This window comes from Charadrius vociferus, unplaced genomic scaffold (genome assembly GCF_000708025.1).
Source record: "Charadrius vociferus isolate BGI_N301 unplaced genomic scaffold, ASM70802v2 scaffold163, whole genome shotgun sequence".
NCBI lineage: Eukaryota > Metazoa > Chordata > Aves > Charadriiformes > Charadriidae > Charadrius > Charadrius vociferus.
The window spans coordinates 18,441,238-18,456,680 of record NW_009648332.1 but is presented as its reverse complement, the minus strand read 5'-3'; the positions used below and the strand labels follow the sequence as shown (position 1 = coordinate 18,456,680).

General features: G+C 36.8%; 1 protein-coding gene across 1 annotated transcript in view; it reads left to right on the top strand.

Moving 5' to 3' along the window:
- The window catches only part of COL11A1 (collagen, type XI, alpha 1), a 160,814-nt gene that overhangs the window by 54,466 nt on the left and 90,905 nt on the right, over positions 1 to 15,443 (top strand). Inside the window, 9 exon segments of the mRNA XM_009884779.1 lie at positions 1,874 to 1,936; positions 3,511 to 3,552; positions 3,917 to 3,979; positions 6,771 to 6,845; positions 9,218 to 9,301; positions 9,556 to 9,612; positions 13,670 to 13,723; positions 15,118 to 15,171; positions 15,286 to 15,339. Coding sequence (XP_009883081.1) covers positions 1,874 to 1,936; positions 3,511 to 3,552; positions 3,917 to 3,979; positions 6,771 to 6,845; positions 9,218 to 9,301; positions 9,556 to 9,612; positions 13,670 to 13,723; positions 15,118 to 15,171; positions 15,286 to 15,339 — 546 coding nt within the window.

Below are 15,443 nucleotides of genomic sequence, written 5' to 3'. Positions count from 1 at the left end.
CTTAACAGCAGGCTTTAATTTTCCTTTGGTTGTGCCAAGATCCCCGTTTACTGTTTTACCGGACTGTTGAAGCTGCAAAGAAAACTAATAGGACTAAGACTGGAAGCAAAATTAATTCCTACTCAGATTTTTAATTGGGAAGGCTGTGAATATAGTAGGAAAGGAGAATTTTGTTTGCGGTGTTTGCTCAGTCTTATCTTTATTTTCTCCTCACAAACTCCACGCTTCAATTTCCAAAGGATCCAAGAAATAACAGCAAATGCTGTGAGGTTGCTTTTCTCTGCCAACCTTGAAACCCATACTTCTGTATTTCGTTTATCACTCCTTTCTAAACCCTGTTGGGGTCATTGTATTTTTTAATGATCCCTATCTATGCAATGTGATACAAGCTTACTTTTTTCCTTCTAGCACAGATGGGGACACTGTGGCAGAATAACAGAGAAAAGGTCAGATTAACTGCAAAGCAAAGAGCCCATAAGGCACCATTTGTGCCTGCATTAAGCAAATGACTGTGTAGACTCTATCCCCTGGTGTACATTTCAACTTAAAATGCCTTGCTACAAAACTGAAGGAAGGAGTCAGGAAGCTTGAATTCGAACTCAGGCTCTGAAGATGTATCATATACTTTTCCTTTGACATGTGGATGTATTTGGAGCAAGTGAAGTTCTACCTTTGATAAAAAAGGCAAAACGAAAAGTACTCAGTATGTGGAAACTTCCAAAAAAAGGGTCAATATTTCCAAAGACTCCAACCAATTTTCATTAATATAATAAAACATATTTATCTGTACCTCTTGCTACTTGATTTTTATGAACTATTGCATCGTTACTAGTGAGATCTGTGTGTTTGTAAATCAATACAAAATGCAGAACCCATGAATCTATATCACTGTTTTTCTCTTCCAAAATATTTTGTATTGAAATACTGTTACATTATCCTTAACAGCTTCAAATCCCCAGCTATTTTAGTGTAAATGTGGAATTGCTCTACTGAAAAAAAAGAAAGCATTTCAAATTTTCATCTGATCAGAGCTGAATTTAATTTCTAGTTTGCAGTGGATATGTTTGCAATCAAGAGAGGTACTTCTGAAGAAAAATGCCTATCTCCTGGTTTGAAAAATAAAGTTTCTTTTTCTTTGTTTGAAACTTGAGTCGGTCTGTGTTCTGCCATTAGCATTTGTTATTGACCTTCTGTTGTCTTAATCCTGAACCCAAAATTTCCCATAGAGCTGATCCTAAAAGAATTTTGCAGTAGCTGCTAATTCATGTAGTTAAGAGGCATAACTGGCTGCCCATGAAATATTCTTTAATTTTTACAATGCCACTTAACTCCTTTCCCATTTGTGCCATGAAGTCACAGACTCTTCTCAGACTGCTTTACATTTTGTGGATGTCTAATGAATGAAATTAGGAGCTTGAAGGGTACTGTCCATATGGGACCAAAGGATCTTTCTTTCCGTCTTACTTTAGGCTTGCTTAACTCAAAAACCCATGAAGAATCATTTTAATTGCCAAGAATACGTCCATTCAAATAAGAAAAGAAACAACTTTGTCACTTGCACACATAAGTTCTAGGTTCTTCATGCAAAGTCCTAATACAAACCATGGGACGCAAACTATTGCATCTCATCAGAAAACTACAAATAGATGGACAGTATCCAATAATCTGAAAAGTATGCATGCAGGTTTTGCATTTTCCATTTCTCACTTATTAAATATTTATGATTGATATGGTTTGTGCCTGTGATGTCTTTTTCATAGCACAGATCAGTTCCAGCTTTAGCTTACAGTTATAGGTTGCTGCAGTTCTTTATTGGACCAGGTCCTTAGACCTTCTACTTATTTTCATTTTTGGGGCTGTTTTCACTGGCCAGGTGACTGGACATGGGGCTTATGGAGAAAAAGGCCAAAAGGGAGAACCAGCTGTGATTGAACCTGTAAGTACAGATGTGGGTGAATTTTTCTTTAGCGCTATATAACATATGTACCCTGTTGAGATACATCATTATCAGACCATGTTGGTCATGATAGGATGACAGTAACCTTATCCATGGTCTCTGAAACAATCACCTACAGTGTGGATGGTGTAAAAGTGATAACAGACACTAGCCTGTTCAGCCTTCTCTTTTGGTTACACAAAGGACTAACCACATGTTCCTTAAAACAAGGAGAATCTTCTTGTGCAGAGGAAAACAGAGCATAGATACGCTCTTGAGGCCATTTAGTAACTACAGCTTGTACAGACCTACAGAGAGATCTTCTAGCTTAGCCACAGGTAACAGTGTAACTACAGGTTTCAGCAAAGACAGGGAAGCCCCTCTGAGAAGTTAAATAAAGGCTTGTATGTTTAAGCTGTGCTGGTGCAATCAGACTGCTAAAAGTTTAATCAAATACTTTCTTCGGAGGTTACAGCTTGGTCATAAGCACAGTAATGGATCAGTAGCTTACAGAATTTTTCTCATCTTTATATAGTATAGTAACTAAGTGGCTTTTACAGTAGGACAAAGTTGTACTGTAGCATCATGCTTGATGGTTAGGAACTAAAATGTAACTGAATTTAAAAGAAGACATAGATTACACAAAAACAATCATTTTATAATATCTAGCAGGAGTTGAATGCCAGTGTGGTTTACAGTTCTAGAATTTTCAAGGACTGCTTTCAAGTATGTATTTGATTCACATAGAAATTAAAGTTTAATCTGTTTTTTATTTCATATAAAATTAGGTCCAGAAATATCAAGGGAAAAAATTAGCTTAAGTTGAAGCCTGATAAAATACTATGGTGTGTCATTGTTACCTAAATATCAAAGGTCTGGATTCTGTGATCCAAAAGCTCCCTTTTAATTCTATATTCCTTTTCCAAGATTAGCATTTGGTTAAGTTACTGATCACCAAAGTTAAAGGACTACAATAATGAAGAAGTTAGAAGTCAAGATTATGACCTCTCAGTTGTGGTCTGTGAAGAAGCTTAGCATGTGTTAGGCCATAAAATGCATGGCTTTTTTAAACCATTGCAAGATATGTTTAGTTTACATTCATAATACTGAAGAGTTGTCCACTGTCAATCTCCAACATAGCTGGAGTTCACTACAGCTAGCTTCAAGCTGTTTGTCCAGTCCTCCTTCCTATAGAAAGCCAAGTACAAGTAAGGATCGTGTATTCATAGGTCTTACCATGACCTGGAACTTGGACTAGTGTCTTCACTCAAATAAAGGAATTACGAGGTGCTATAAGATCCACAGCATAGAAATAGCCAGAGCTATTCACATCAAATTCTTTAATGGCATAAAAAAAAAATTGTTTTGAATCAAGTGCTATGAGATGCCTCCAGCCTAAAAGTCTTTCTTACTTTTAAAACCAGACAGAAATTCAGATTCCAATTCTAGTAACTGTGGAGACAAGATCCCCAGAAAAGTTTATGAAAACACTAAGAAATATTAACTTTAGTAGTTCAGCTAAAAAGATGAACTATCACAAGCAATTTACTATCTTTTTTTCATCCTCCCCCTAGGGTATGCTCATTGAAGGACCACCAGGACCAAGAGGACCTGCTGTAAGTAGATTAATCACAATTTCCTTTTATTACCTTTGATTTATCTACTTTGCTTTGGTATGCATGTGTTAACACAATTAATATTGGTCTTATCATAGTTCCCAAATGGTATATTGGAATCAGTGGTTTTAGAAGGGATTAAAAAACAGTCATCTCCAGCATTTTCAGTGACAACATGCTACAAGCTGAGTGCATATGAAAATCAAACATTTGAATGTTGACTGTAAACCTTTGTAAGAAAAAAAGTATGCCCCCTTATGTTATTTTATCTAAATATGTGTTCAACATAACTTTCTAGAGAAAAAATAGTTTAAAAGTGCTGCAAACTGTCCTTCAGCATAACAATGTCATTCATTTTCCATAGGGTCTTACAGGTCCCCCAGGTCTACAAGGTCCTGTTGGTCCTCCAGGTGACCCTGGTGAAAGGGTAAGTCAACATCTAGATTATCCTGGGTATTCATGGTATGTCTTGCCTAATTGCTACAAGAGTAAGTGGGTTAGATCCTGATCTGAAATATATACACATAGGTTAAGAAACTTCAGTGGAACTGAGGCTGATTTACTCAGCTAAGCAAACCAACTGAGAGTCTGGACAAACATTTCCATAGTGTAGTGTAGTGCACTGTACTGTACTGTAAATACTGGAAAAAAGTTAACTTCCTATTTGTCTATATTTCTCTGGTTTGATGTGAATAATTTTAAAATACAGTAAAGCAATAGGTACAAACTTTTCATATGGATTTGAATGAGTTTTAAAAAAATCAGTATGACCTCAGCTATAACATGCAGAGATACAGAAAAAAACAAGCTCTACAGAATCAAAATGTACATGGAAATATTGAAAGTGATGGATCATATTTAGACAACCTAGACAGAATTCGTTGGCCATATTAAATAACATACTGCATGAGAAGCCTATCTAGTCGTGAATATAATTGAAGTTTAAGCTATTATTTTAGTCCGACATGTTCTTACAAGCCTTTTCTTACTGACACAGCTAACACGATTTTGAAACAGCCTAAATATATTTATTTGAGGAAAATATTTTACAAAAAACTTTCCTGAGTTTTATGAGTGATAGTTTGCTGATGAGTCTAGCATGTTCATGCTGTATTGTGTATAGATGTTGAGAAGATGCTATTGCTTCACTGAATAATAAAATAGTGTTAAAATCCCAACAATACTTCACCTTGATAGTAAGTCAGCATCCACACTTCTTTCATATGTGTCATGTAGACTAACTAAACAACATATTTTGGAATTTAAACTTATAAAATGAGAATTTTAACACATTGTAATGCAATAACTGCTAATAATACTCACTTTTTTTAACTAACTGCTTACTGAGTTGGTCATAAGGAAGTTCTTGGCTAAACACATCATCTACCTGTCATGGAACAGACTTCATGTTTTATATAAAAAAGGTCACATTACACAAATTAATAGTTGTAGAAATGAGTTACCAAATTCATGAGAACAATAAAGATTTCTGCAACTAGAATCTCCTGTCAGATTCCACCCTAATGAAATAACATGTCTTACTTTAAATTTTAAACATATGTGGACAGATTTGGTTTTTTATGTAAACAACAATCAGTGCATCTGAATAAAGGCTCTAGCTCTTGCTATAATTATTCTGACTACTTTTCATCTTAGGTAAAAAATTTAGACAAGTAACATTCTGAGAAAATTACCATGCAGGAAAAGCGCATTGCTTAATTTTAAGAAGCCCACCTTGAATAATTGAGAACATTTAGGCACGGAACTACAGAAGAATTCGTTGAGAAATCCACAGTTGCCTATGGAGCTTCAGCTTTTGTACTGAATTATTGTATCATTCTAATCCTAATAATGGGTATAAGACAAGTGAGGAATGAACATACCCTTCTGGAGACGACCATAAGTGGTCCCACTTTTACTTACCGTGGTGATGAATTTCAGTCATATGAAATGGTGCAATGGAAGAAGAAAGTGAAAACTAATCTAATCTTCAGTTTCTTCAGTAATCTAATCTTCATCTTCTGATCTAATCTTTCATTTATAATCTTCACAAAGACTCATAATCTTATGGTATAAAGTCACTGCAGGTCAGAGTGAAGGTTCTTCGGGTGCTTTGCAAGTGCATTTAATTATTTTTGTATTTTTTAACCTTAACTCAAAATTGCCTGGATATATAATGGTTCTTTTTAACAAATACAACATTTTATTCAATATTTTACATCTCAATTTAAGATTTATCCATAGTCTGTTATTAGTAGGGAATTATTTTTTGATGCTTCAGGCTTTTTTGAAAGAGAGCTCAGACAGACTCAGTAACAGACTACTGATCTTAATTCCTGAAGACGGGGAAAAAACAGCAGAATTTTTCGGATCAGCTTTCCCATTGTTTTGTTCAACTCCTGAGCAGCAGAAGGAACCCGTTAAGACAGTTTGATGTTTGTTGGTCTGTCGTTGCAACCCTGCAGAGAGTGGTTCTGGTGAATGAGTACTTTGTTTCACAGACATGCAGCAGGCAAATGAGCGCTCCTGATGCAGGTCCTTCCTGCCCTTGGCAGCTTCAGCTAGTAAAAATGCAGCATGCAAATTGCTGGGAGGAAAGGTGCAATTACAAATCTAACTGTTGTCACAACAGCAATATTTATTTATGCAGCACGTTGGATCAATAACCATGAGCATCATGTACACACATTAGTACATTTCTTCATCTCCAGCTTAGACAAAAGGCTTAGCTCTTTTTAAACTGCCAGGGAGAGTTAGATTTCATAAAAAACGCACTCCAAGTCATAGTTGCAGGACTTATTTAGCCTTTGAAAATTAAGCCTACTCAAAGGGTTTAAAGAGAATCAGCAGTGTTAGTTCTCTATTTCAAATAAAGCGAACACTGGAACACAATGCAAATCTCAGCTCAGCCCAACCTATGAAGTCATTAGCAGAGCCTCTGTAATTAGGTACTCCGTACTCCATTTTTTAATATAATTTTTAAGTGAAATAATTAAAGAGTATAGCTTTCTTCCCTTTTGCTGAATGCCTTCCCCAAATTCAGTTCTTTAATTACCCTACTAATAATGAATAACACTCCCAAACCATTTGCAAAGAGAATATTAATCCTTCAAGTGCATCATTATGAATACAAGTGTAAGTGTGTGTGAGTGACTCAAAAGGTTTATCTTACATAACTATCTTTTTGTTCTCATCCCTTTTTCTGTCATCCCTCTTAGGGTCCACCTGGTCGCCCTGGTCTCCCTGGTGCTGATGGTTTAGCAGGTCCCCCAGGTACCATGTTAATGTTGCCGGTAAGTTGTGTTATGATTACAGGGTAGCCAGCCTCCCAAAAGAGGAAGTGTGTTTCAAGAAATGTATAGGTGTTTTCTTTTTTCATCTGATTTTCTCTTTGGGATGAGAGATGATAGTTTCTTATATAGTGTAAGCCTTTCCAAATCCCTTTTTCCCCTCAAACAAAACGTATGCTTTAGCTCCTGCACAGCTGCCAGATTGGAACCTACACAAATGTACTACACTCACTGAAATCCTCCTTATATTTTCAACAGTAACTATTATTTGCTACTATATGTCCTAAACAAGGAGTTTGCTGTTGTGCAAAGGGTATGTACTCCCAGCAGGCGTGTGTGCTTTCAAGTCTCCTTGACATTGAGAATTTTAAGCATTCCGTGCTTAAAATTGGACTTCAGTATCTTCTTTGAAGAGTCAGTGCATCCTTTGAATAGAAATATATGCACATAGCCAGCTCTGCTCCCACTGGAGTCAAAGCAAAACACCATCTGTTTTAGCAGGTGGAGGAACAAGCCCAAAGCTGTTAAAGTATCTTGCAGCTTTGTAATATGAAAAGTACTGTATGCATGGAATTCATTATTCCTAAGTGTATTCGTGTACCTGAAAGCTCTGATGAGTACCAGTTCCCAGAGAATTGATAAACCAACTGCAAATGAAGGGGCAGTATTTTTGGTAAGTAAAGCAAAGCAATAAAAAGTCTCAGAGCTGTAGTTGCTGCATTCCTGATACAGGAGGCAGGACTGCATCAGTATCAATGAGGAAAGGATGATTTTGTAAAGCTTATTTTCTATTTATGAAACAATCAATGGAAGTTTATTAAAACAAACTAGTGTTTTTGACCTCGTGCTTGCACCAAGTTCTGTTATCACAGCTGGCTGTGTAACAGAAATATTTGTTTACCAATAATTAGTTGATGGAAAAATGCCACTGCTCCTCAGGGGAATTATTCCTAAATCATTCTTCCATCTGTAATTGGTGTATCAGTTTGCTCCATTAAAGGTAGTAAGTGTGGACTAATACTTAACTTACCAGCAATGTTGGAAAGTCTCACTAGCTTTATTTTCAGTTGTTAATGAGTCTCACCACAACTGATTTACCAAGTCAAACGAGAAATTTCTCAGGAAGGAAGAAGTTGGCTTCAGGTTTCCCAAATTCCAGCCTCACTGTTTGACCACCATCCAGAATTCTTTTCCACATGTATAAACCCCACTGAGAAGCCACTATCCTTTTATAACAGATGACCTGCTCATGAGCTTGAGAGCCATCCTGGTATAAAGGAGTAAACAAGTGGAATCAAATCTCGCAGTGGCAGACCATCTTGTCACAGAGATATATTCAAAACACCAAGTAACATGTCAGAGACACCTTTTGTGGGATGTGTGGCTCTTCCTCATCATGTGTGGGGCTTGAATTCATCAAAATGGGTTCACCTTTTCAATGGATGCAAGACAATGAATTTAGGTACTTTCACTTGAAAAAATATTTTGAAAATGTGGTTGATTCTGCATTATGTGGATCCCTACAAACCACCTAACCTCCTTTCAAATGATAGAAGACTTGGTAGCTCTCATTTTAGAAAAATTCAGGTGCTCTTTTGTGGGGGCTTAAAGCAATAAGATTTCCATCACTTTCCCCAAAATATGCTTCTGTTCTGATAATAGTTACGATGCCAACTCTGGGTGTAGGCAAACTGAACAAACTGTTGTGGGCAGTGAAAGATTCGTAGTCCTCGTACCCAGTATGCCTATGCCATACCTTTGGAAAGCCATGCTTCTTGTTGCAGCTTAGTGTCTCTGCAACGTTGCAAAGCTTCTGCTAGCAGTTTCATCAGCAATAACAGTCCAGGAGTGCAGCAGTGAGTACTTAAGTTTTACTCTGTAATTTATTTTGAAGGTGACAGAAATGACACAAAACTTTTTCATTTTAGATACCAAACATTTTTCAAATTGAAGTCCGCCTTAAACTGAATTGCATTTTTCTGTGGGTAGCTACTAATGTACAGAGAATGAATTAATTTTGATACATATTTTTAATGAGGATTTGCAGATAATTAGAGTCTATTCTGGCGTCTTTTTGAAACAAACAAACAAACAAACAAGCAAACAAAATGAAAACCAAAATCGTATGAAATCAAGAAAATTTTTGCTCATAAGGAATTAGATTTGTACTTCAGTTCTAAACTGTTACCAATGACTTAATATTCAAGCTGGACCCAGTGACCTCAATGCAGCAGTTGTCTGAAGTTAGTGGAATGTACTAGGGACTAAAGACAGAGACCCTGTGTCTTTGAAGTGGTTTACACAGTTGCAGTGAATAACAAGTATGGTTTTAATTTGATAAATTCTGAATCCTTTTCTTGTTTTGATATTTGCAGTTCCGCTTTGGTGGAGATGGTGAGAAAGGCCCAACAATCTCAGCTCAGGAAGCTCAAGCACAAGCTATTCTCCAGCAAGCTAGGGTGAGCACAAGGAGCCTGCGAACAAAACTGCCATAAGGGTACAGCTCCAAAAAAGTTTCCATTTTATATCATGCAGAATGTGAAGTAAAGAGCTCCAAGCATCATCTCATCACAGTAGTTATCCTTATTGACGACTGAGTCAATGATGGGGGACTATTTGCTAATGCACTATGAAATTGTAGTAATATGGAATTTGTATGCTGGCTGGCAGCTTTTTCTTGATACCTGTTGTTTTGTTCTGTTTGTTTTCTCAGATTGCTATGAGAGGTCCACCTGGTCCCATGGGACTCACTGGAAGACCAGGTCCTGTGGTATGTAAACAAAACAGGGGCACAGGTTTAAGAACACCGTACCACAATTCCATGCATCACATTCTGGCCTTGCCTACACCTCTGTGTTTGTACTTACGTTATTTGAGAAAAACCTGTTACAATTAAAGCCATATTTTGTATTCTTATTCAAGGTCTGCAATGAAACCTGAATACTAAATTAGTTTTTATTGTAGATTTTGGGGTGTTTGGATAGAGCACACTGGTAGGCTGACAAAACTAGCAAATAGTTTTGCATAAATAACTACATATGCCTCTACAGTCAGTCATCTCTGTAATAATATTTACAAAACTTCTTGTGGTAAATATGAAACTCTCCAGAAGGAGATACTAAAGCAAGAGTGTGCAGAATGACCTTGGCTCACTATTTAAGCTGAATCTGGAAAGTTCTCAAGAGGCATTCATATAAACAATTAAAAACCATACAGATTTCTAAAAGAATTGTACTTTTTTACTTCAGTCCTGAATTTGGCTTGACTGCTAATAACAAATGATCTGGAAAATGGCCTTGTGGATGTTAAAAAAGTTTAATATTTGGACAAAGTCTATAGATGGAACACAACAGTTTTTCTGACAACTTTTTGATCACAAATAGGTTTGCCTCTGTTATCCCTACAAATACTTTAGAAGGACAATGCTCACAATGAAAGAATAAAACCAGGTAGGAGGCTCAGCAAGCCAAGGTCACCTGCTCAATCTTGCAATTGCAATTTCCTCTTTTAGGAAATGTATACTTTTCAGACTTAATAGTCCACCAAATGGTGTAATTTAGCATTTACCATCTTTTAAAAAGCTATTATGAAACATCTGTACCATGATATAAAATAACAAATGCTGCAGCCAAGATCATAAGCTTTGTAGAAGACTAGTCTTCTCTAAATTTCTCCCAGGTTATTGTATTTATCCTCTGATACAGAGTGAAATTCTCTTCTACAGTTAGTACAGCATCCGTATGCGAAAGATCCACTTAATTTGGAAACTGTTATTTTGTCTACTGTGATGGCACAGCTGGGTTGGCAAATATTTGGCTTCTTACCTTTACGATCTATGTCTGCTGTAATTTTTACTTATATCGTCATTATGGTGATGGATGCATCAACATCATTAGATCATCATCATGTCATTAGATCAGACAAGCATCTAGTTGTGAAACACAAGCATCGAATTATGCTATTGAGAAATAAAAACAAGTGATCATTGGGTAACCAAGAGAAAAGGATGAAGCAAGTTCCTAGTGGTTTATTGTGAGAATAAAAAGTGACTGCAGAGATACGCCAGTCACAACTACAGCAGCTGGAGGCCACCTGGTTTTCTTCTTGCCTCAGAATGCAATAGCATTTTCCTCCAAAGTAGTTTCCTTCTGCTTGTCCCAGTTGTGGAGATTTGGTCATATCTTAGAAGTGGTGAGACTGTAGTGTAAGAAATATGGTTCCTTTCCCTTCTTTTGTGCTTCTTTCCTTCTTTAAGGTGATGCTTCAGCATCAGCCCATAGCTGAACAGTAACAACCAACTCCTACCCTTCCAACCTCCTTTTTTTTCCCTCTAATCCTCACCCTCCTTAATGTACAGTGTCTGTACATTAACATTCCTGTTTGAAAGCAGGAGAGGAGATGAACAAACAAGAGTATAGCATCCTACCACTACCAACAGAAAATACTCTCCAGGTTATCATCCATCTCATTCTGAATAATTACAGCAGCACAATGCAACTGAAAAGGTGCCTCAGTGGCTCTCGCTGCTATTCCCTCCAGTGAACACTTTCATTAAAAAAGAAAACCCAGGCGGACATAAGATGATTACATACTGTCAAAGGAATATTGTAGGGAGCGTAAGGATACTCTGGATCATATTCTTTCCTGATCCTAGCAGCTTAACATTCTTAACATTCTCTTCAGTGACTCTTGAAAGCTAGATAATACTAAAACTGTTGGAAGTTGTATTCTCAGTTGGCTTGGTAGTGCTTTGCCTCATCTTAATATAGCATCAAAAAACCTGTTCCAGATTATGCTGTCCTCCAAATTGGCCAGTCTCGTGAACCCAGTCTGTTCATCTAGGTGAAATTTACTGTTTTCAGGTAAATTTTAGCTAAATATCCCACCAGACTCTAACTTGGTCCCCAGAAACTGAAATCACTGGCCTTTACTTAAATTTTTAAGCAGACCTATACAAGACCAATTCCTTTCTAGAGTAGTTCTTCTGAAGTAAATAGTTGCTACCAAGCAGAGAATCTGGCTCACAGACTCCTGACTGATCATGATTAGGTATGCAATACTTACAAATAGTCAAACATGTTGAGTCTATTTAACAAACTAATACACTATTTCCAGCAGTGTATTTAAATCAAGAGACCTGCAGGATAACATTCAGTCTATGCAGACAAAATAACTATAGAACTGCTGTAAGCAAGGAATTAATTTGTAAAGACTGGTATAATATTGACTGTGGGTTGTATACCTTTAGCTGAGGTATAGTCTGGCCTCACACTCACCCTTTCATGTTTTAAAAGCCTTCATGAATTTATGTATGCAAAGTTCAACAAATGAATAATAGTAATAGTTGTTTTGCTTGTAAGCCACCAGGAGGCTCTAGAAATCCAGCTCTTTGATCTGGCAACATTTTTGGCCTACAGTTCCAGAAGCATCTACAGATTCTTGGTCTTTTAATTGTTTAGGTGCCCAGCTTATTTTAAGAATGAAACAGTTGGAGCTTTTACTCTTAATATGAATTGTATTTTTTTAAGTTATTAGTAGCCAATAAGATACATTTAGAAACATATCAGTTATTGAAGTCTTAAACATGGTCAAACATGTCAAAGCCCCAGTCTAGCTTCAACTGAGTCTAGAGTTCACATGCTTAATTAACATAGAATAAAAAATGGATTTCTGCCTACAGATACTAAATATAATCCATTATATTAATTAAAATCAGATCTCACATCAGGTAAACCCAAACAGGCAGCCACCACCTACCAAAACCACTGTTCTCTCCACTGCCAGTACCGGCTCAGTATCTGATTTTCAATTTGCTTAGGACTTGATTCAATACCTGCAAGGTCGGTGGGAATCTTCCCACTCCAGGATGCTAGCCTCGGCACTAAGCCAAGTCATGAGACCACTTCTTTCTTTGAATGGTCACTATGATGAACGTAGGAGGACTATCAATTTTCCAGGGTCTACGAGATTCGTTTCATATTAAATACATACGTTTGGTCTCAAACTGTTTCAGAGGTGAGAAATGCAAAAATCCTTTTGCCCGTAATAGTAAACTTCAGTATGTTCCTTCCCTGAGCCTGTATTCTATGTGAGCATGTCAAGAATTTTTGGTTTGTTTTGTCTATTTTTGTGAGACCGGTATTAAGAAAACACAAACTTACTTTGACTAGTCCTGCCCCAGATTCCATGCAGAGTGTCTTACCCTGGATGAAGATCTGTTTTAGGTCTGTTTATGAGTAAAATTTACTCAGAAAATTTCTATCATCATTTAATGATAGTAAAGAGGTACAGTTATATAGATTTTCCACTTCTTCAGGGCCAGATGCACAAAGACCTTGATTAAAACATCACTGAAGTTTATGACAAGATTAGGCAGGATATTTTTCATTGACTGTAGTGGTCTTTGGATTGAACTCCAAGACTCTCTTATTTTCTGTACAATACAGAAATAGATAAAGGTAAAAAGAGGTGGCTTTCACTTCTGTTGCCTGCCCTACAGTGGATGCACTTCTGTTTGCATGACTTATGTTCTTACTGTGCTCATATTTAGCTCTCAAATATTAATGTAGAACAAAGTGTTACATTTGATCCCATTCAAATCGATGGGTGTTTTCTTTGGTGACAGAAAGATTTTTGCCCAGTGAGGCCCAGTGTCTAGACTATGATATATCAGGGCGTATCTACAGATTCAAATGGTGAATTCACACCTCCTGATGAATAGTAGATTGTTTGGTTTTTTTTCTCCCTGCAATTAATGTATAGAAAGTAACATTCATTTAAAGAGGTTTTGGTATATTTAAACAATGTGTTTTGCTTTTTTCATCAAGGGTGGACCTGGAGCAGCAGGTGCTAAGGGTGAAAGTGGTGAACCAGGTCCCCAGGTACAATAATATTGCCTGTTGTGTTTGAGCTTGTTTATCTTTAAGAACATGCATTCATATCGCTTAGAAGAAATCAATCAATGATATGCTTTCCACGTGCAATTGAAGAAAAATGGCTTTTACAATACTAACCTAATTAAATCCAGTAGCTTGAATGTTCGTTTTGAAATATGAAGGTAACAATCTTTATACAACAAAGGGCAATTATCACATATAGAGTGTCATCACTTGAAAACCTGTTTTAACATTGTCACTTCAGGCTCTTTTCTCTGTTAAATAATCATATGTCAGTCTGCAATTGTATGACCCTTGGGCTCTGATCTTATCAGATCTCATAAGGTGAGAGAGATAGAATTTAATTGGTAATTAAACAGGATATTTTCAAGAAAGACATGACATAGCAAGAATAAGTCTTTAGGAATCAGTGCATGCTTTTCTTCTCAGCTTACTATTATATCAGCTCCTGTGCAGTGATTTTAAAGAGCACTGAAACACATTGAAATCTTTCAGCTTAAACCTTAAAGTAATTGGGGGTTCTTAAAGAAATCATGATAGGAGTCTCTGGAACAACGATTTTGCCAGATCTCAGGTGATATCATGGACTTGGTACATTATTAAGTGCCTGTTTTGAAACTCCACAGGGATATCTGCAGAAAAAAAAATAAAGCAATTAAACAAAAAAGCATTCTGAACACCTGGTCAGTGTTCCAGTTTGCTTAGTTACATTTTTAGTATTTTTTTCTCTACTACTCAATATTTTTGGATGGCTGCTCCTTACCATTGCTATTTTGACCCAAAGAAGATACATTTGGATGGAGGGTAAGAAAGCTTCCACAGAAACCCATGCCCACATAATCATCAGTGAAAGTTGTATGTGCTTAAAAAAGTGGAACTAGGTTTTTCATTCTGCAGTTATTTAGTCTAGTTAAAACTGTGCTGTGTAAAGCAAAGACAGCATGTGAGCTGTTTACCAGCACAACTTATGTTTGTGTATGAGTTGGGAATCTGAAATAAGCACTCTTTAGTTTTCATCAAATAATTATTATGTGACTAAAATAATCTTGGCATGAGAGGAAGAAGGGTTTTCAAACCACAGGACTGAGATCTTCAAAGCCATGAAAAGAATGCAGGAAGCTTTTATGTTAAAAGGACCAGTTATGACATGTGTAGTGCCATCCCATGAAAACTAATGTTAAAATTGGTAGTGCAAAGGCCAGTTTGGGTGCCTGTGTTCTATTAAAACTAATGCGAATTTGGAAACTGGAATCCATCTCCTGGGAAAAAAATGCAGCTTTGTTTAACAAAAAAATCTCATCCTGTTCTTGAGGTGAGATGTTTAACTAGCTTTTTGCTGACATGAATGTGATTCTAAGAATTACACTCTTTAAATTCAGGGTCCTCGTGGTGTTCAAGGTGCCCCTGGTCCAAGTGGAAAAGCTGGCAAAAGGGTAGGTAGCATATGGATCAATCCCGCTCTGGGTAAATAGTCTCTATTTTAATATATCTAAATATTATCTGATTCCTCTGTATTTTCAAATGTTTGCCCCTTTGGGTTTTTGCAGGGACGTCCTGGAGCTGATGGTGCCAGAGGAATGCCAGGAGAACCTGGTGCAAAGGTAAATAATAACGAGACTTGAGGCTTTATTTCAGTCTTGGAATGGGCTAGACAGATTTTATGTAGGTACCACAGTTTTTTCCAGGCCAACCACAAATTCCTCTC